This window comes from Pholcus phalangioides, unplaced genomic scaffold (assembly GCF_987345545.1).
Source record: "Pholcus phalangioides strain wild (caught in Gottingen) unplaced genomic scaffold, Ppha-v1.0 ptg000021l_1, whole genome shotgun sequence".
Taxonomy (NCBI): Eukaryota; Metazoa; Arthropoda; class Arachnida; order Araneae; family Pholcidae; genus Pholcus; species Pholcus phalangioides.
The window spans coordinates 12,980,522-13,001,818 of NW_028301614.1; the positions used below are offsets into that span (position 1 = coordinate 12,980,522).

General features: G+C 34.7%; 1 protein-coding gene across 2 annotated transcripts in view; it reads right to left on the reverse strand.

Annotated features, from left to right (window-relative positions):
* The window catches only part of crm (cramped chromatin regulator), a 73,179-nt gene that overhangs the window by 22,161 nt on the left and 29,721 nt on the right, over positions 1-21,297 (reverse strand). For both annotated transcript variants that reach the window (XM_089249160.1, XM_089249159.1), the window contains exons 3-8: positions 16,437-16,537; positions 15,301-15,454; positions 7,591-7,662; positions 7,437-7,485; positions 7,048-7,133; positions 176-372 (exon numbers count right to left, since the gene is read on the reverse strand). In XM_089249160.1, the coding sequence (XP_089105286.1) occupies positions 176-372; positions 7,048-7,133; positions 7,437-7,485; positions 7,591-7,662; positions 15,301-15,454; positions 16,437-16,537 (659 nt within the window). The remainder of the gene's footprint in view (positions 1-175; positions 373-7,047; positions 7,134-7,436; positions 7,486-7,590; positions 7,663-15,300; positions 15,455-16,436; positions 16,538-21,297) is intronic.

Genomic DNA, 21,297 nt, shown 5'->3' on the forward strand with positions numbered 1-21,297 from the left:
CTCTCTCGCGCTGTTAGAAAAAAAACTGTTAGTTAGCGAAAGAATTCATAAGCTGAAGCATTACAATATGAATTGAAAATTAGAGTGCCTCCACTTTTAATGCACTACACTTCCCATACATGTAAAACACATTAAATTATTTTGGCATCAATATTGTTAATGTTTTCAAAATTACCTTTTTTACATCTGGAGATTTCCATTTTTGTTGCATATATTCTATAATGGCTTTCAAACGAACTTGAGGGGAGACTTTAATCTGCACTCTCGGGTTTTGTGACATATCCTGTACATGGAACCATGCTTTATTTGAAAAAGGCCTCAGCTCTAAAGAAATATCTTTAGGTAATTTTTTTGTCTCCACTTGTTTGGGTTCTGGAATAAAAAATTACAATTCATTTGTACATTACACCATGGGGAAAAGTTAAAACAGTTGCATACTATATATAATATGAATATACAGCAAAACCTGTCTTTATATAACAGAATCGCAAGGGACCAAGATTTTTTTCTGTTGAACACAGGTTTCCACTTACCACAGGTTTAATTGACATAATGTGTAAAATTATGTAATGATCTTGTATGTAATTGAAATAAAATTAAAATAAATTATAATTGAAATTAAAGTAAATAATTTAAATATACATAAAATAAAGTAACACATATTATTTACTCTGCAATTACTAAATATTTATAGGTTTTCACAGCATCTTCATCCCTCACCGCTCATTTGAATTAACGACATTTATAGTCTTTTTTTACTTTTTTGAAATTTTTGATGAGGGTGTGATTATGTGTTGTGTCATGTTCAGTACGTACATTGTCGTCTATATTCAAGTGATCTTCAGCACCAGAGCGGCAACTAGGATTTTTGTGGGGGGGGGGGGCAATATAACTCTGCTGCCTTCCATCAATGATTTGCGCCCCCAAATTTTTCTGCCAGGGCAATTATTCCCCCAACCTTCCTCTAATTGTGACCCTGCTCAACACTGTGATCACGGAAAGCATACAATTTTGTGTCTTGCATATCATTTAAAAATCAAACCCTTACACCAATTCCTCTGGTGGAAAAGCCTGCTTTTCCAAAAAAAAAAAAAATTGTTACGTTTAAGAAAGCAACCGTGTACCTTCCATACATATAGCTTTTTAAAACCATAGCATCAAGTACGGGAACGGTTTTAATTAATTTTAAGGGTGACTGGAAGTAGAACTCACATTGGCAAGCAAGAATTGCATAAAAAATTTCGATAGAACTCTTTAGCATTTTGTATGATCCTTTGTATATTGGTTGCAGAACACAGCTGTAGTATTTGTGTAACATTTTCCATTAAGAGGGTAGAATTTTACTTTCTGTTTGTGCGTTAGACAGGTTCCGTTCAATTCAGGTTTTTTAATGTGTATTTTGGCATTGAAATCATGGGACCAAGATTTTTTTCCCCATTGAAGACAGGGGTTTCCACTTAATACAGGTTCCGTTAAAGACAGGTTTTATTGTAATATATAAACAATATATATATATAAACAATATATATATATAAACAATATATATATATAAACAATATATATATATAAACAATATATATATATATAAATGATATTTCATATATACAGTCGAACCTCGCTATAGTGAACTTTTGATTATAATGAACTTTTTCAATGGTCCCAACTGAACACCTATTCAACTAATGTTATTTTAAACGCTTATAGTGAACTGCTGAAAAAATGAAAGTCTGCTTATAGTGAATGGAAATGTCCCTTCTGTAGATTTTTTAAATAGTTTTTCAAAGATAAGCTTACACATATTAGGATCCTGAAAGACAACATCAGAAAGAACATGAAATGTCAGCACCTTTAATCTCTGAAGTGAAATGATTATGTGTTATCTAGCAGCTGCAGATATTCTGAATACTTTTTTCTACGGGAAATGTGGACAAAAAACTTTGGACTCTTTCCTAATCGTTGATAAGAAAATTGATGAACTTTACTTAAAATTGAAATGTATTCAATCAAAAATAACAAATGTTTTCCGCAGGATGTTAAAATAAAAGCAAGTACGGTAATACTACTTCAAAATTCTTCCTTTCTAATATTTGATTAATTTTCTATTTAAGTGATTAATAATTTATTAGTAATTTGTGTGTTATCGCAACAAATGTTTCCAACAAAACCAGCATCAAATGTTAAGTATAATTATAAGAAATATAAATTTTTCACCAAGTTTGGATATAGTGAACCTCTTGGGTTATAGTGAACTTTCTATTGGGTCTGCAGATGGTTTATTATAACAGGGTTTGACCGTGTATATATAGTAGGATAAAAATACAAAAGAAATCAAGATAAAAAATGAAGAGGTAGTGAAAAAGTATCTTTTGAATGACAAAAGCGCTAGTGCTGCTCACTTGTTCTTTCAAAAATAGTCAGTCTAAAAATAATATCTCCCCATTCTTGAGGTATGTCCGGTGATTTTTTGACTACATTTTTTGGACTTTTTAATTTATTTTTGACATTTTTCATAATCCTTGTAAAATATTCACAGTAATTATTTTATTCCTGTAACTTTGTATATTTTTTTCTCATGCTTCTTTGAGCTTATAATCTCAAGCTCTGTATATATTTTTTATAATATTGTATTTTTAACATTTTTTCATTGTCTTTTTTCATCCAACATGTTTTTGAGAAGGCAGGAGTCGGGGAACAAGGGGTTGGCATTTTTAATGCATTTAGGCATAGCCACCCTTCAGAAACGCCTACACTTTTTTGAACCATGCATGGGGTTTCCCCCTGATGACAAGACTCACTGCATAGGTTCTATATTTCACTCTCAGAAAATTCAATTTTTTTCCTTTTTCTTAAAATAATTCTCTTTTGTGTGTGTATATATATATATATATATATATATATATATAATGTTTTTGGACTTCCAAAGCTTGTATTGCAAAAAATGTCAAGGGAATGGATGGCGGAATAATGCTCATTTTTGGCTTACCATCACCAGAAACATGTTTTGCTTTTTGGGACAATGTGGGAGGTTTCCCCCCCCCCCCTCCGAGAAAGTCTCCTCCATTAACTTTTTCTTTATTCCTCTCTTTTTGTCGTTGCTCAATTTTTCACTTGCATAATTTCAAGTCAAGTGAATACAGCTGCCTTTGAATTTGAATGCTATCTGTTTTTCAATTGAATGTTTAATTTGATTTTTGATTTTTCTTGGGAAAAAAAAAAATATATATTTATATTTATTTATATTCCAAAAACATGAGAAAAATTAAAATAGCAAAATTGAGAAATACAAAAATGTGTACCATTAAAAGTAAAAAGAATAAAACATATATTGAACATCTTACCTGAAATTAAACTTTTCTAGATAAAAAAAGCGCGAGAATAACTATCGACTAGCATATCAAAAAACGTGGGTGAATTTTAAACCTCATAAAAGAGGACGAAAAACCTTTGCCACTCAAGATTTGATTTTCTTACAGCTTTCTCCGATTTTACCAATATCTGATTTTACCAACTCCGATTTTAAAACTACATGGAAAAACACTGCCACTCATGATATTGGTAAAATCAGAAAATCAAATCTTAAGTGGCAAAGGTTTTCCCTCTTCTTTCACAGGGTTTAAAATTCATCCCCGTTTTTTGACATGCTAGTCGATCGTTATTCTCACGCTTTTGTGATCTAGAAAAGTTTAATTTCAGGGTAAGATGTTTAATATATATATATGTTGTATTACCTTTACTTTTAATGGTACACATTTCATATACGAATATCTTAAAATTATGTATAACTGATGGATTTTTTAAGGTGTTTCTCTAATTGATTTCATTTTTGTATATATTTCTCAATTTTGCTATTTTCATTTTTCTCATGTTTTTAGACTTTCAAAGCTTGTATTGCAAAAAATGTCAGGGGAATGGATGGTGAAATAATGCTCATTTTTAGCTTACCATCATCAGAAACATTTTTTGCCTTTTGGGACAATGTGGGAAATTTCCCCTTGAGAAAGACCTCCTCATTGATCCATTAACTTTCTTTATTCCCCTCTTTTTTGTCTTTGTGCCAATTTTTCACTTGTATGTATATATAGTAGAAACAAAATTGTAGTATGAAAAATCTAGAGATATGAAGACAAAGAATGAAGAAATAGCTAAAATAGTTTTTTAAATGACAAAAGCACTAGTGCTGTTCACTTGTTCATTCAAAAAATATACATACACAAAGGATAAATATTTGAAGAAAAAAAAGAATACAAGATGAAATTTATGCAAGAGTGAAATAGAACCTATGCATTGGGTCATCATCAGGGAGAATCCCATGAATAGCTAGAAAAAAGTAGGTGTTTCTGAAGGGTGGCAACGCCTGATGGCACTAAAAATGTCAACCCTTGTTTCCCAATGTCTGCCTTCCCAAAAGCATGTTGGAAGGAGAAAAAAATTTAATGAAAAATAATTAAAAAATATTGAAGAAATACGATATCTGCAAATATACAGAACTTCAGGTTATAAGTAAATATATATTTTCACACACACACAAATACTGTATTTCTTTAATATTTTTTACTCATTTTTCATTCCATTTTTTTTTCTCATCCAAAAAGTTTGTGGGAAGGCAGGCATCAGGGAACAAGGGTTAGTATTTTTAGTGCAATCAGGCATAGCTACCCTTCAGAAACGCCTACCTTTTTCAAACCATGCATGGGGTTGCTTTTGATGATGACTCACTGCATAGGTTCTATTTCACTCTTGCATAAATTCCATCTTGTACTCTTTTTTTCTTCAAATAATTATTTGTGTGTGTATATATGTTATTCTTGCAAAATTGGCTTAAATTGTATCTCCAGCAGTTTACATGTGTATAAAACATTTTTTTCTACAGATTTATATATACAGTGAAACCTTACAGTAACAGCCACTAACAGGACTGAAGAAATATGGCCATTATTAGGAGGTTACCATTATTAAGGGGTTCAGTAGTGTTAAGAAAAATTAAAATTTCTGATTTCATGTAAAATTAAAACAATACATACTATAACTAAAACAAGCTGTTTTACGGCGCATGAAATTTAATTTGCATTACAGATGAGAGATCGAAAAAGCTTTAATTTGTGATTGATTAAAATTAACAATAGAAAAAGGGTCCAAACGATAATTTGTTAAATTCTAGATACAAAATGTGACTAGTTTTGGCAAGAAACGGGATAAGTTCATGATGAAGAATGTGCAGCATTGTGCTGCAATTCTTGTAACAATGGATGTGCCTTTTTTTTTAAAATCAGACTCATCTTCTGATACAATCAGCTGTTTTTGCTGTTGTCTAGGGCAGAATTTTTGATTGATGCTTATCCAAGCACCCTTTGTCAAACAGCATGGAAATCAAGTACTTCATGAGCTGAAGCTGCATGATAACCGTTGATAAGCAGTATGAAGTTAAACAGTTGCTTCCTGAAACTGCAGTAAAATGTTTCAGAGTAAAAAAAGCTTTCTCCTATGAGAGAAGTCAGTACAAAATTGCAGACAAGCTGCTTCCCATGACTGCAGTGCTGGATATTATATAAACATAAATGATAATGCACAAACCATAGGCGGAGATAGACTTTCAAGTCTGGGGAAGTCATGATGATGTCAATTCATGCATATGCAATAGATCAGTTAGCTCTCCCTTTGATGCTGGGTGTGGGGGGAGGAAGCACCCATGGTGCAAACTGAACCTGAACGGCTGATATTGACACTCATTGAAAATCTTAGAGAAAGGCAAAAAGAGAATGTAAATGAGGTAAAATGTCATTTCCGGAAGAACAACAACAGTCTAATGTGAAGTCTTTATACAGATGCAATCAAAACCTTAGAAGTTCTTGATTTCTAAAAAAAATTGTTTATGGAAAATCAGGCCATGAACCGTGTAAATGATTGGAAAAAAATAAAAATTTATTCATAAGTGTAATGCAGTTATCACCTTTATAGAGGCAAGATATACATAAATGTATTTTTAATAAAAAATGTAGCATATCAAGTGATATATAAATGTCTAGTAATTATAAAGTAAATTATGTACAATAGATCATATATCTATAGTATTTTCAATAAATTTACTTTCACTTTATTTCAATTAAAATTGAGACTGCTATATAATTTCATGTATTATATTGATTGAACTGAACCTTTATTAAGCAGAAACCCTTGTTCAATGAAAAAAATCTTGTTCCTTGCGATTTCGTTAAACACAGGTTTTACTGTATTTGACAGCCATATTTTTTATAGGTATCTTTTTCAGCCACCTCATTGGGCAATTCGTCTGTTGTGGTCTTATTGCATTTGTATAATCAAATGCGATGCATTCTATTTTAAGAATATATGGCCATTGTTCAGAGGTGATCATTAAGGGAGGTTTTATTGTATGTGAATGTCCAAAACTATCATACAAGCAGTACAGTGGAACCTTGATTAACCAGAGGCAATGGGTCCACAGTCACCTCAGATAACAGGATAATAGGTGAGAGCCCCCAAAATATGATAAATAAAAAAGTCTGCTGATCAAACATAAATGTATTGTATATGTAATGCATGCGTATATACACAATGTATTGTACGCATAAATGCATACAAATAAAGTTGAACTTCAATACATAATAGCAGATATAAAAACTAAGTAATGTGTAAAAATATACTCATAAATAACCGGTTTCACTGGTTTTCTTGTCATGCATGGCTCTTCACCAGTGGAAGGTATACATGGCTGGTTGATCTTGGTGTGGCCTCAGTTGATAAAGGCTTGTTAATTATGGTTCTACTGTATATGATTTTGAAATGATAATTCTCTCAAGTTTCCCCATTCTTTACAGTATTTACTTAATTTTTTTCCCTTCGTGAGGAAGTTCTATGAATTTTTGATGGGATTACTTTTTCATTAAAATTTTATATAGAGCTTTCTTTTAGGTTCAGAACTTTTTCTTTTAAAATTAAAATTTGCAAAGCAAAATATTCCTGAATAGGCTTCAAAATAGGATAATGATTACACACAAACTTGGAAGCAAATAAAATAAATCCCGTTTTTACCTTCAACATTATTCAATTTTTTTAAAGCTCTACACACAGGAGTCTTCACCCTCAGTTTTTTCCCTTTGCATTTGACTGTGGTAACACTGAAAGAGAATTATTCAAAAATTAACATACTAAAAATATACTTTGAGAAATAAAAAATATTTTCTCACACTGGTTTTGTACGACAATTATTTCATGCATTACGATAGCAAATTAAACAGAGTTTTACATTTTAAAATTGTAAAAAGGGTTTAAAAAAAAGCCATTCCCAAATCCTAGCTTTAACAGGCTGAACAAAGCATGGCAAATGGCTACAAAAACTAAAAGTGTGTCATAAAAGTAAGAAACAAAATTCAATCTCCAAATTTTTTAGAACATTTTAAAGTAGAAAAAAATTTCCATACCCACTGAATACCAATTCATTTAGTTTCTGCCCACTTTTTTCATTCAAGCCTGAATGAAAATGAAAAAAAACTATCAGAATTTAAGATTTTTATTATAAAAAATATTTAATTATAATAACAAAATAAAAACAATTTAACATCAACACAAACTTACATCCACCAATTTTTTTCCTCATCTCAGCATAGTTCACCAAACCATATATTTCTTGTGTTTGTTTTCTAACTCCTTAAAATGAAAGAAATAACTGAAATTAAAAAAAAAGAAAACATTCAACTACAGAATTTGACATCTAACAACAAATAATTTTAAGACCGTTGGTATGATCGAAATAGATTTGATATTCCTTGGCTCTTATGTCCAGCCAGCCCTATAAGGTCAATAAGATGTTTTAATAATACTGGTAAAGCAAAAAAACAAAGCTGAAGATACAGTAGTCTCAAAAATCGAGACCCTGAAAGTTTGAAATTCTGGATAATGAGGCACTGAAAATTTTTGAATTTCCTCTTTCTCCCTTTTTTCCCGCCCAACTTTTCTACTTTTTTACATGAATACTGCATAGTACATACTTATTGCACAGTAACTTCAGTTTGAAAGGGACTAGGCAGCTCTCAGCCACATTGAACTATGGACAATCCTTGCAAATTCATTTTTAAAACTTGTTTTTATTTTATTTTAACATAAACAATAACCAAATGTGCCCCCTATAATGATTTAAAACTTATTTGTGTATAAATCTGGCATAAAATTAGAATTTCTCTAAACTATGGCACTCTTCAAAGCAAGGCACTACACATAATGCAGGCTTTGAACAGATAGAATGTTTCTCGTTGAATTTGGTGGAAATTACACACAACCCACTTTTGTGTTAGCATAGCTTTGGTTGATATTACAGGTGTTGTGTCCATGTAATGTTGGATTTCCATTCACGATATATTTGAAGACATACCGCATGAAATAATTTCAAGGAACTGGTACACCCTAACGTTCACTAGAATTTAGTAGTGAAAGTATAAATTCTTTTTGAAATATCAGATTTGATTTCTTTCAAATGACTTTGGTATACAAAATATAGGAGTAGGTAATTGTCATATCCAAATGTTGAAGCACCAATTTGTACCATTTTATTGATTTCTGCAATGGTGAGTAATAAGAAAGCAGTTGATCAAGTCTATGCAAAAAAATTTGCCAAAGCCTTGAAAATTGCGCTATTAGCACACTCTTGTAGAAATTTGGTGAAAGAAAATAATATGGACTGAGATGCGCTGCAAAGTTAATAAATAAGTTGCTGGACATGCTGCAATTATATGAAAAACCTAAAATGTAGAGAACGAGTTATCATCACTAGTTCGTAGCGAATATTCTTAGAAGACAAGATATCTTGTCCGTAGCGATGAATATGTTAAGTAAAACCAACATTTAAAGCAGTGTTTCCCAAAGTGGGTGAAATTGGGACTAATCAAGGGGGCAATACCAGCTACAGACCCGATTGGGGGTTACGAATGGGCATAAGGGGACGATGGGAGGAAAAAATAAGTTTTCGAAAAAATGGACCCTTTTCCCAAAAAAAGCTTTGTAAAAATATCCATGTCCAATCTATGGGTGAAAAAAACAACTAAGAATATTGCATACAGTAATTGTACTTGTTTCATCTGTAAGGAAACAGAGCTAAAGTGTTTTTCCCCCTTTGAATATGCGCTGTTTCCAGATGTATTGTAACTGATCAATAAAGTCTACTGTCTCAGATTTCAACACCATCTGGGAATGAAAGGTTCAGCATCCCCTTGGAACTGGTTTTGCTAATGACTGGTCATTATTGGAGCCATCGTCCCCCACAAAAGTGCGGCTGGAATCATTTTTCTGGTTTCAGGGCCCCGAGATGATTCTCATTATTTTGTTTTTACATTATAAATTCAATACAGCTGTGGCCCACTAAAGAGACTTGCCTCAGGACCCTGCAGCAGGATGCGGGTGGGAGGGCATGATTTTAACATCATTGTTCATTCAACTACGGCTATGGTTTTTTATATGCTGGATTTTTATAAAAGAACCGCTTAGGAACAGATGCAAACGTCAATTGTCAACAGCTCATCACTACGCCCCTAGGAGCCGCGACGTGCACTTCGAGGAGTACTGCCATAATGGAAAAATTTTGTAATGTATTCGTTCAAGTTTGTGAATTACTTAAACCCAAAGATAACATATGTGTGTGGAAGTGCAAAAATATGAATTACAGACGAGCAATATTGAATTTTCGTGAAAAAAGTCACAGATCTAAAGTGTTTGTTACAAAATGGATGGACTTCCTTTTCATGGTACAAACATGCATATCAGTTTCAGCCACCTCTTTGGACAATTTGCCTCTTCTCGTCTGTGTTAGTATTTGTAATTTTGATGGTGTCCAAAAAGAAATGAATGCAATGTGGAAGATGATGTTTGTTAAATCCAATAATGTATTTTTTTCCATCAAAATTTTGATGTTTCTACACCCTCTTATGTTGATTGATTTTCATGACTTGAATAAGGCACTTCTATCACAGGCGGGGACATGAAAAAAATATTGGAGGGGGTCATTTGATCATTTTTGTCACACCATGGTCATTTACTGCACACTAGGACTAATTAGACTGGGACCTACAATTTACTGCCAATTTCGAACGGCAGGCTTGTTTTTTATACTCATTGAGAGGTTGGTGCGTTAACCCCTCGATGGGGGACTCCCTGCAGTAGCAATTTTTTCTGCAGTCATGTCACCGTTTTTGTTGTACCCCTGTGTCAGGAAAATTTTCTGACAAGAACGAACCAGGTATCAAACTCGCGACACCTTTAAACATCCTTTGGTACTTTAGGCAAGTATCTTATCGACCTGGGCTACCACATCCCTTGAAAGGGGGAAAAGCTGAAAGTTGTTTGTCATCCCGTATACATGGGACTCAGGCATGTACACAGGAGAGAGGAAGTGCATTTCACTTTTTTTTTAAATTAATTATGGGGGGGGGGGGAGCTCAGTACCCTTAAAAATTTATTGGGGGGGGGGGCTCAAAGGGCCTCAGCTCCTACGTTTTGGTGCCTATGTTATCTAATCATGCTTATCAAGAACGGAATCCGTAACCGCACTGATTATGACAATAAGGATAAAAGGGAAACTTTACTATCTCTGAAAACAAGCATCGTTTCTTCTTCGGATTTTCTGAAGAATATACGAATAGGGAATACACGCTCCTTCAGCATCGGATGATAGCAATTTCTTCTCGCGATGGTGTCAGTTTAGTAAGTATTTATTAAAATTTATTTTATTCAGGGGTGGGAAGTGACTAAGTCCATTTCGGAGCAGCTTTGGAGCAGCAAAATTCAGGATTTGGAGCAGCAAAATATGAGATTCGGAGCAGATATTTATAAATTGGAACAGTGAAATTAACAAGAATATTTTCGTTAACCCTCAACCCTTTTCAAAATAAAACTGCACTGTCTTTTGTTATCAAACATCTTTTCGTCAGCTTGATTTTTGTGTTTTAGGCTTTTGACACCTTGTTTGAAAGAGTGGCTATCATAAAATTGTTTGCACCCGTCTATTTAAGATGATTTTTGCTTACTGTGGGCACTATTTGCTGCCTTGAACAGCAGCACTTCAAATGAGCTAAAAAAAATTTATAAGTTTTTAATTTTCTTATACTTGGAAAGAAATTGTTGCAAAATGGGAGAGAATTTCGGAACAATCAACTAACTCGATGTTTGGCGATTCAGCACTCCAACAATAACAATTACCATATTTACAGGAAAAATTGGCAGAAATAGCATTAAAAGAGGGCCTGAAGTTCAAATTTGAAAATGGCTATTATTTTTCTGGCTGCAAAAGCAAATACTGTACATGGACTTTATGGGATATACAGTGAAACCTCCCATAATGGACACTCTTGTTCTTAGCGGACACCTCCAGTTACCAAACACTTTTGAATTATGTCAATGGGACTCCAAATATGCAACTGATTATTTTACTATCCATTAATGGACACTCCTCGTTAGCAGAGAAAATTTTCAGTCCTGTGAGTCAGTGGCGTCTTAACGTATGGGCTCACCCGGGCACCTCAAGAAATGAGGGGTTCTAGAAAAACGAGAAATAGTTGAATTATTTGAGAATTTTTCAGGTAGGGCCTCACAGAAAAATCACTTGGCCCGGGGCCCATGATGATCTTAAGATGGCCCTGTCACAAGTGTCCATTATTGAGAGGTTATAATGAAGCTCAAAATTTTTCATGTGTGAGATGTTTCAATGCAGTTACAAATCTTTCGACAAAAATCAAAATCACCTACAGATATTCAATTGTGAGGATATGAGAATGCTGCTTAGTAAAACCAAGTGACAATTCACTTAGAAAATTATCTATTAACAATAAAATTATTTTTATTAAAACTAAGTAACAATTGTTTTTTTTTAAATAATTTTTAATATTAATAGATATTTTTTGTGTGATGCAAAAATATTACTTTGACCACAATCAATGTAACTATATCTATATGCGTTGTGCTATATATGAATATGTTTATAATTTTATAATTTCACAAATTTTTTTTGTTTTGTAATGAAGTTAACTGCAATTTTTGAAAACTTTACTGTAACTTTTTTATTGTAATTATTTTTGAATTTTTAACCCTTTCTATACTACTCTGTTGCAGGAAAACATTGATGCAAAAAAATTGAAAATTTGTCACTGCATCTTTCAACTTTAGGTTGGTTTTTAACATCCCTTCCAGGGGATGAGAAATTTTATTTTTGAAAAGGGGATGATGGGCTGAATAAGTTTGGGAAACACTGATTTAAAGCATTTTTTTTTATTGTTTTTCAGATAATTCAAGTTTATTGATAATCGGAGGCCTCCGATTTATTCATTGTTTATTTAGGATTATCGAGACTACTGTACAAAATTATTTAGCGGAAATTTTTTTCAATTTAAATAATGTCATTATCTGGAAATATAACAATAAAAATTTATAAGGAAACTTGGTATTCTGAATCATTTTTAATAACATAAGACTTTAAAGCATATTGAACAGATACAATATAAACAAACTATTATTGCTTATTGGAACAAGTGTCAAACACAATTCCCATTTGTAACAAACTTTTTTTTTTTTTCAAGCCGAGCACAACTCAGGTCTATCGCCATGGTCAATTTACTACCAGGTGAGTTGCGCCAGAATTGTAAGTGTGTGTACCTAACAGTCTGAGTGCGTATATAGTGTTGTGTATGATTTTTCAGTGCTGCCATCTATATCTCAGAAGTGAAGTGAGTGATGTGCAGTGACTGAATATTTGTACTGTTTGTAGGCCTATTGCTCTCTGTGGCGAGACTTTTAAACGGGGAGATCGGCTCGCATTTGCGCCTCAAAGTTGGGAACCACAGAAAACCAACTTCAGGCGACCACCACTGTGGCTTGAACCCGGGTCCCCGCGATGCGAGTCCGTCACTATGACCACTCAACCACCACAGCGGCAGCATGTATGATATTGCTGGTGTTCATGCAAAATGTGAAAAACCACTTTTCAGGAGACAAAAAAAGTAGTAATAGCTAACTGCCTTGTATACAGTCAAACCTCGTTAATGAGTCCCCCGGTTAACACGTCACTCCACTTACCGGGTCACTTTTTGGAAGTCCCAATTGTCCTCGGGTAGGAATTGGCACAGCTATGGCTTACTCCGTTTAACAAGTCACTCCGCTTACTAAGTCATATTTTTGCTCTCCCAAGAGTGACTCATTATGTAACGTGCCGATGATCCCCCGGCGTAAAAGTCTGTAGTCGCTGTCACATGATCTGTTGTCATAAATGTTACTAATCTGCAGCTGTGATCGTATGGCGACGATCAAGGCCGATCGTGATGTCTGCCTGTGATCGCATGCAAATGAGGTGACTTTGAAGCCGATTGGCTTGATCAGACACGTGCGGTCGGATGTTTTTCCTTAAATACCGGCCGTACGTTGTAACAGGTCTGATTCATCGTTCATTTTTTCTTGTTCTATTCAACTGAAGCCCTCTAGTAGGACGGTTCACCGTCTTGCTACCGTATTCATTGGCCTTAAGCTGATTTGTTAAAATGCAATAATTTACATTGCTTGAATCCGTTTTCCGGCAGGTCCGGAATCAAAAATATTAAATAATCTTCACATATCATCAAAGTTCTTCATTGCTGATCGAGGTGGTCCGGCCCTCAACCGAGAGGCCCCCTGAAGCTGATCAAGGTGGTCCGGCCCTCAACCGAGAGGCTCCCCGGAGCTGATCAAGGTGGTTCGGCCCTCAACCGAGAGGCCCCCTGCCCTGCGTGGCCGACCGTGCCCTGGTCGACGTCTAACATTTCCTGTTTCTTGGAATCGATTCCACAACCTTGCAACAACACTTCTGGCGACTCCAACAGTGTCTGCGACACTACGTTGTGTTTGCCCGGATTCCAGTCTGCTTATAACACGCCATGCCATGGATTCCGGTAAATCACGTTGTTGAGACATCCTCAAGTCACCTTGTCTCAAAAAAAAAATACTGCGCAATCGAATTTCACAGTTACGGCAGTAAAACAGACGTTTCTGCAACATCCCAATTTCTGCCCTTATCCCCTTTTTCTGGTTTTTGACAGCATGAACTTTGATTTGCATATGAAGTTTTCTTCTTCCGTTTCCTGCTAGGCTTTAAATTATGGATGATTCATTTTATGTTATGTAGCGGTATACATCTTTGCGTAATTTTGTTAAAACCATGTGCTCCCCTAATTGTTTTGAGCAGTGTATATATATATTTATTTAAAAAAAAAACAAAACTGGTTTAAACCATCAAAAACCTAAATGAATGCTTTTGGATAATATTTTTGAACACAGAAAGTATGTAACATGACGAAAAGCTTACTTTTTTGCATATTAAATGCTTCATTTTAAAACAAATTTATTACAATAATTAAAATAAAATATTAATTATAATTTTCAATTTTGAATTTTTTGACGTAAAAAGGGAATCTAGAACAGATGATATATAATTTTATGGTCCATTTTATCTGAGCTATGATTACCTGTATTCAATTTACTAAGCGAAATAGAGCTGTTTATTCAAAATATGTGTGATAGGAGAGATCAGAGGTTAGTTTTTACTTCAGTATTAAAATAGTCAAATCTAGTCTTTTTTTAACCTGACATATGTTAAATAACAAAAAACTTACTTTTATGCAGATTAAAGTCTTTTATATTTTGAATTACAGTATAATTACTGAGTATAAAATATCTCTATTTTGATATTTTAAATTTTCTGATCTACAAAAATTTTTTAGTTAACATGAAAAATTCTAGTGCAGCATCTGTTAATACACTAATTAAACTCATTTATTTTCATCTAAAAGATTCTTGGCCAAGGTTGTATAAATCCAGAGTTTTAAAGAGTATTTTCAATCAAAGCAGAGCTGGCAGGACTTGAAAAAAACCCCATTTCATTATATGACTCCTAGTAAATATACTATATCATAGTCAAACTTAGTCTCATTCGTACTTTTGTACTAAGAACAAGCTATAAGCAATCATTAAGCATGATATGCAATCAGCACTGCCAAATTAAAGCACATTCTAGTCCTACAATTTACTATTGTGATTGTTAGCTATATTCTGATGTTATGCGCAATAAGGGCATCGCTTTAAGTATCAAAGAAATTTTGGAAGGTCGATTATCATGTATTTTTAAAGAAATCTAGATTGACGAGAGATCTGAAAAGTGGCTGGAATCAACTACATGGGAAAAGCATCAGACAGAGTAAAATGGAAAAATTTAGAGACCTTCATCCAGCAGTGGATTGATGATGATGATGAATTTACTGAATAGTATTGCATCTAACTTACCATCACAGTTTTTCAAATGCTTTGAAATTTTGTGCCATGTTCTGTAATAAAAATGTCTGACTTGATCTTTGTTTTTTATCATGTTTGTAGCCATTCCTTTTTTCTTGCTTTTCTGGGCAATATAACTTTGAATGCTCTCAAAGTCTTTGCCATACTGAAACAAGAAATAAACCATTAGTTTTTCAAGAAGTGAAAGAATTGTTAGTTAACAAGCAGCCATGCCAATTACATACACATGGATAGCTCATGTTTAACAGAACAAACTGTCACAAAAACAGCAGGTTGAAGTTGTGAGCCATTTCATGGTTTATATAGTTTATGACCAAGTGTCATATTAAATAAGATTCATATACAAGCTTAATATAAATCTTTATTTATGCATTTGAAACTGCACCCGGTTTAAGATGCATGAATAAAGATTTATTAACATGAGGATTATAAAGATATCAAAATGATATGACAACCATTTTATTCAGTGTTTAGCCCAGAGTGGCGTGGCAGTAAGATGCATGTCTATCACCATGAAAGTTGCCGTCAGGTCCCAGGAACCAAGGGAAGAATATAGATAAGATATTTTCCCTAATGAGCTTGAGGCAACCAACGGTAATGGGATCTTCATTTCCAACACAATTCGTACATGTCAGCAAATTGTGTACAGTGATGTGACTGGAGTTGGGGTGTGTGTGTGTGTGTGTGTGGGGGGGGGGAAGTAGTATTTTTGTTCAAAAATGGATGGATGACGAGCCTGTTCTCCTTTATACATACTTAGGTAGAATGGAAGCTGCAGTAATAGTGTTATTAAAAATCTGTATTTAATCGAACTTGTAAAGTTTTCGTTTAAATTTTTGATCAGCCAAATTTATAATATTATATACTGTATCTCTTGGGTTGAACAGCATAGTAGACAAAACATTTCTCCACATCTGCTGCAGATGTGGACCAAACGTTTGCAAGTAATAATTCAACAGGACTTTGGCTGTTTATAGCCTGGATTCCTCTTATCTGCACATGCCAGCCAAGCAAAAACTTACATTCTTCTAGAAACATACTTGACATTCCAAGGTTTCCAGAAATATAAACATACAAAAAAAAAAAAAAAAAAACACATAGAGAGCTGGAAAAAAAATTAAAGTTACCTCACACAAAGCTTCAAAGAATGAGTTTTTATCTTCCACACTCCATAATTCCCAAGAACGTCTTGTTTTCGAATGAATAGAATCTTGTTTTGATTGCTCATCTACAATGATTGCAAGGGAAATATACCTACATATTTTGAATACATGGTTGAACTGCAATTTAACAAAGCAGACGGAATTGGCAGATATTTTATTAGTAATGTAAAAACATTTGTCAAATCAGAAATCACTAAATAGAGGTTTGTAAATCAGGATATCGACATAGAAAGTGAATGAAATTAAATTACAGTGATACCTCGGCTAACAAACAACCTGGCTTATGAATTTTTCAGCTAACAAAGATTTTTTTCAGTGTTTTTCTGCCTAAGCTAACGGATACGGATTCAGCTAACAAACATTTTAGTTCATATATATGCATCATTATAAATGGGTTATGCATGAATTTTATTCTGGCTTAGAAATGCAGTAGTACTAGTGTGATGCCGTAGCTCATTATACAATACAACGCCACAACAGGCAAAATGCCCAACAAGGTGGCTGAAAAAAAAGATACCTATAATAAATATGGATGCAATATATTTCAAACATACAGCAACCCAACTAAAAATGCAATTACAAACAATATATGTACCTGATAAAATATTATACAATGCCCATAAGAATACTTAAAGTTGTCTTATTCTATGTATGGATAGCTTCTTGATTTACCCCAACATGTTTATTGTATTTCTTTTTAAACGTGTCAGTTGGGTTAGAATTTACTATCTTCGGGGGTAAGCACACCATAACCTAGAATTGTCCTTTACCAATCGATACTGGTGTCCTCTTGCAAAAGCAGTCGATTGATGGTGCACCAATAATTCATGGTCCATCCTATACATCCCATTGAAAATTTTTAATACTGCAATCATATCTCCCAAATACCTGCATTCATCCAATGTAAGCATATTCAAAAAATGAAGTCTCTGTTCATAACTCAAGCCCTGTGTGCCAATAAGAACACACATAACTTTTCTCTGCACCCCTTCAACCACGTCCATGTCCCTCTGTAAGTATGGTTTCCAAAACCTTACAGCATACTCCAGTCCAGGACGAACTAAGGCTCAGAAAAGCGGAAGAATGACTTTAGCAGAATGCGAAGAGACCTTTATGAAAATGAAACTGAGCATTCTATTCGTTTTTTTTTACTAATGTTGAGCAATGTTTAGAAAACCTAAGCAGCTCATCAATCAGAATTCCCAAATCGGTGACCCAAGTTGCATCCGGGGTAGTGATGCACCATTCAACTCGTAAGAGAACTGTGGGTTGTTCGAACCAAAATGAGCAACCATGCACTTATCAATGCTAAATGTCATGCTCCATTCATTTGCCCATTCTGCAATCCTGTTTAAGTTGGTCTGGAGCAACTCCCTATCGCATTGATTCCTGATTACCCCCATTAGCTTCACATCATCTGCGGATTTGCTAGTAATCTCATTGATACCCTGATTGAGTTTATCGTTAAAAGTGAAATAAGTATGGGGCCAAGGACACTTCCTTGAGGAACTTCACTTGTGATGTCTGTCCAACCAGAGAATTCCCCGTTCACCATAACTCATTGCAACCTATCTCTTAACCACGATTCTATCCAATTCAGCAAGTTGCCCCCAATTCCAATCTCCTGTAAAAATGCCTCAAGAGTTTATTTATGTTTTAAATATCAGAACAACATTAGCAAGCTCCCAATCCCTTGGGACGATACCCTCAGCAACACTACTCCAGTATATCTGTGCGACTGGCGCGTACAATTCATTAGCACATTACCTGAGGACCCTGGGATAGATATCATCTGGTCCTGGTGCTTTGCTTGCACATACATTTTTTAGAAGAATTAGGACCTCCATGTCTTCCACTTGAATATCGTTGAGCATTTTATTACCCCATGCAACACCTATGCATTGAATATCATTATCTCATAGCCACCAACTTTTGAAAATAAAAATTACGGAAAATTTACGCGCACCCGTATTTTACACCAAAACTGCTCCCTAATAAATACAAAAGGGACTTTTCCAAATGAAATAGGGATTTCCCACACAGAAATTAAAGCATAGGGAATAAAATCCCTATGCAAAAAAGTTGAGTTGGAGGCCAAAACTTCAATGGTGATGTAAAAAAAAATATTTTGTTCAATCAAAAAGAAACAATGTGAACAAACATTCTGAGCGAATGACCCCAAAATCATCAGAAGATGAAGAAAGAAAAGCATCAATTTTTGAAGACTGACTTTTTGTGACACTTGCTTGATTTGTTTTGATTTCACATGGGTGATGATGTCAGTCTTTCCACCATGATCGATGTTTATGTCTTCACCACAACTTGTACAAAAAAAAAAGTCTACCTTTTTTCTGGAACGTTTGATGAAAGGAAATTCATCGGGGAATGTGTATCTTTAAAATTGATTAAATAGTTGTTTGCTTATCAGTATTCATATGTTTTGTTCTCGCACGTACGTAACTTCAACAAAAAAAGAATTTTGACCACATGAGCGTCACTATAATCTTCAGTTATTATCCAGGACTATTGGCTGCTAAGCTATTTACCTGCACGAAAAGACAAAAAAAATTTCTTGTTACCATAAGAGGGTTTGTAAAACTTCCTTAAAAAAGGAACTCTTTCCCCATTTACGACGTGTGATGCCATTTTGAAAGGGGGGAAAAAAACAGGCGAAAGACTTTTTGCCCCACAAATTTTTTTAGGGATCATTTTCAGAAGTGGGGATTTTTTACAAATAAAGTAGGGAATTTTTAGCAATTAGGGATTTTTTGTGATTTTCATAAAAATTCGGGAGATTTAAGAACTTTTGGGAGGTCGAGAGATGAAGCTAAAATTCGGGAGACTTGCCAGCTATGTTATCTCTACTAAACACAAACACAAAAATGTCATTAAAAGGACTACACATGCCTACAATGCTCTGTACCCTAGACCCTCCAATTGAGAAGGGGCCAACTGTCCCATTCAATCCCATATTGACGTACCTAAAAATGATTTTGGATCAGAGCAAATGTTATCTGCCAACCTTCAGATTACACTTCTTTTTTACTATCCCTTATCGCTTTCTTCAATGCTCTTCTGTTATCAGTAAAAAATGATAGGTCACCTTGTCCACTTTTATACTCTCTGAATGCTCTTTTCTTTTGAAGATAAAGGTTATGAATCATAGAGCAAAACAGAGGACAGCTTTGTACTAAATTCTTCCCATTGACTTACCACCCCGACTGATTCCAACCGGTCTTTGAAAACTTCCCTGTCAAAACATCAAAGTTAGTTCTCTGAAAACAAGGGACCAGTCTTTTGTTATCAAACTTACCCGAAGAAGTTAGCGAAAACTGACAACACAATGATCATTGGAAGAAAACTCGCCCCCCCCCCCAAAACATGTTCAACAAGGCCCTCAGAACTAGTGAGAACTAAATCCAAAATAGCAGTACCCCTAGTGGCTTCTGATACGTGCTGATACAAAAAATTATTGAGCACCAACTTAAGAAAGTCTCTTTCACATTGATCTCTAGCTGAAAGTTTTCCCAAATCGATACCTGGGTAATTGAAATCCCTTAGTATGACAACCCTCTTATGCTTACACATGTAGAAAATTTCATCATGAAATTTGGCGATGTAGTTTGGATCCCTATTTGGTAGATTGTAACAAACCCCAACAACAAGTTTATGATGTCTTTTTTTTGTAAAGTTCAACCCATATAGTTTCAATATCACTTCAATGCATGTTACACTTTCTAGCCTTCATACATGATTTCCCGTATATCGACACTCCACCACCTTTCCCATACGATCTATTTGTTAAAAAAGTATTGTATCCTGAGATGTGTAAGAAAGGTTCATTGTTTGCCCAAGATTCTGTAATGGCTATAAGATTCAGGCCCACCACAACTATCAGTTTCTAAAAATCTTTCTTATCCCAAGCTTCTGGCATTTATTAGCACATATTTTAACTTTCCCTGTGATTTAGTGTCAATCGAGATGTAATCTAAGTTAGAGGTGGGTAATTCCCCATCATCACTGTTGCTATTATCATTAACTAATTTGCATTCCCATCTACGAGGTCTGGGAGTAAAAAACCTGCCCTAAGCCTATTATAAACCTTTCAGACCCCTCTCCTATTCAGATGACTCCCATCCCAATCAAGCCACCTATCGGTAAATGTGGGAAGTTCCAAGAACGTGACCCCAAGTGAGGCCTAAATTGAAATGGTTGATCCTACTCGTATACCCCCTACTACACCTTGGCAGAACTGGAATCACTGCCATATCTTAACTCCCTCCTGAGCAAATGATAGTAAGTCCTAGTACTCTGACAGAGACTCACTAATATCTGCTCCTACCTGATTCGTTCCCACCCACAAGATTACTCGCCCGGAGAGCTTTTGTCAATGGAAAACGTCTCGAACATTGCTAATCTTCCCCCCCCCCCAGGAAGACAAAGGAGCTTGAAATCACAAAAAACCCTACACACTCTGTTTCCCAGTTCCCTAACCATAACATAGGATGGTTAAACCACTATCTCTATCCCCCCTCTACCTCATGGCCACTCATTCATCCTCTAAACTATCGTTGTTCATGGAGATTGCTTCTTCATCAACAAGTGGCTCTGTTATAACTGGGCCCTCTAAAACTTTTCCCTGCTTCGACTACGAGTTCCAACCTTGCCCTATCCAAACAACCCTTACACTTGAAACTATCAGCTACTATCCCCCTAGACCAGGGAACCTTCCGTTGCAAGCTCTGTACAACACTAGTTTAGGCATACTAACACAATTGCTAAAAACTAGGTAATAATACTTAAAAAATAGGAAAATGAAAAACGT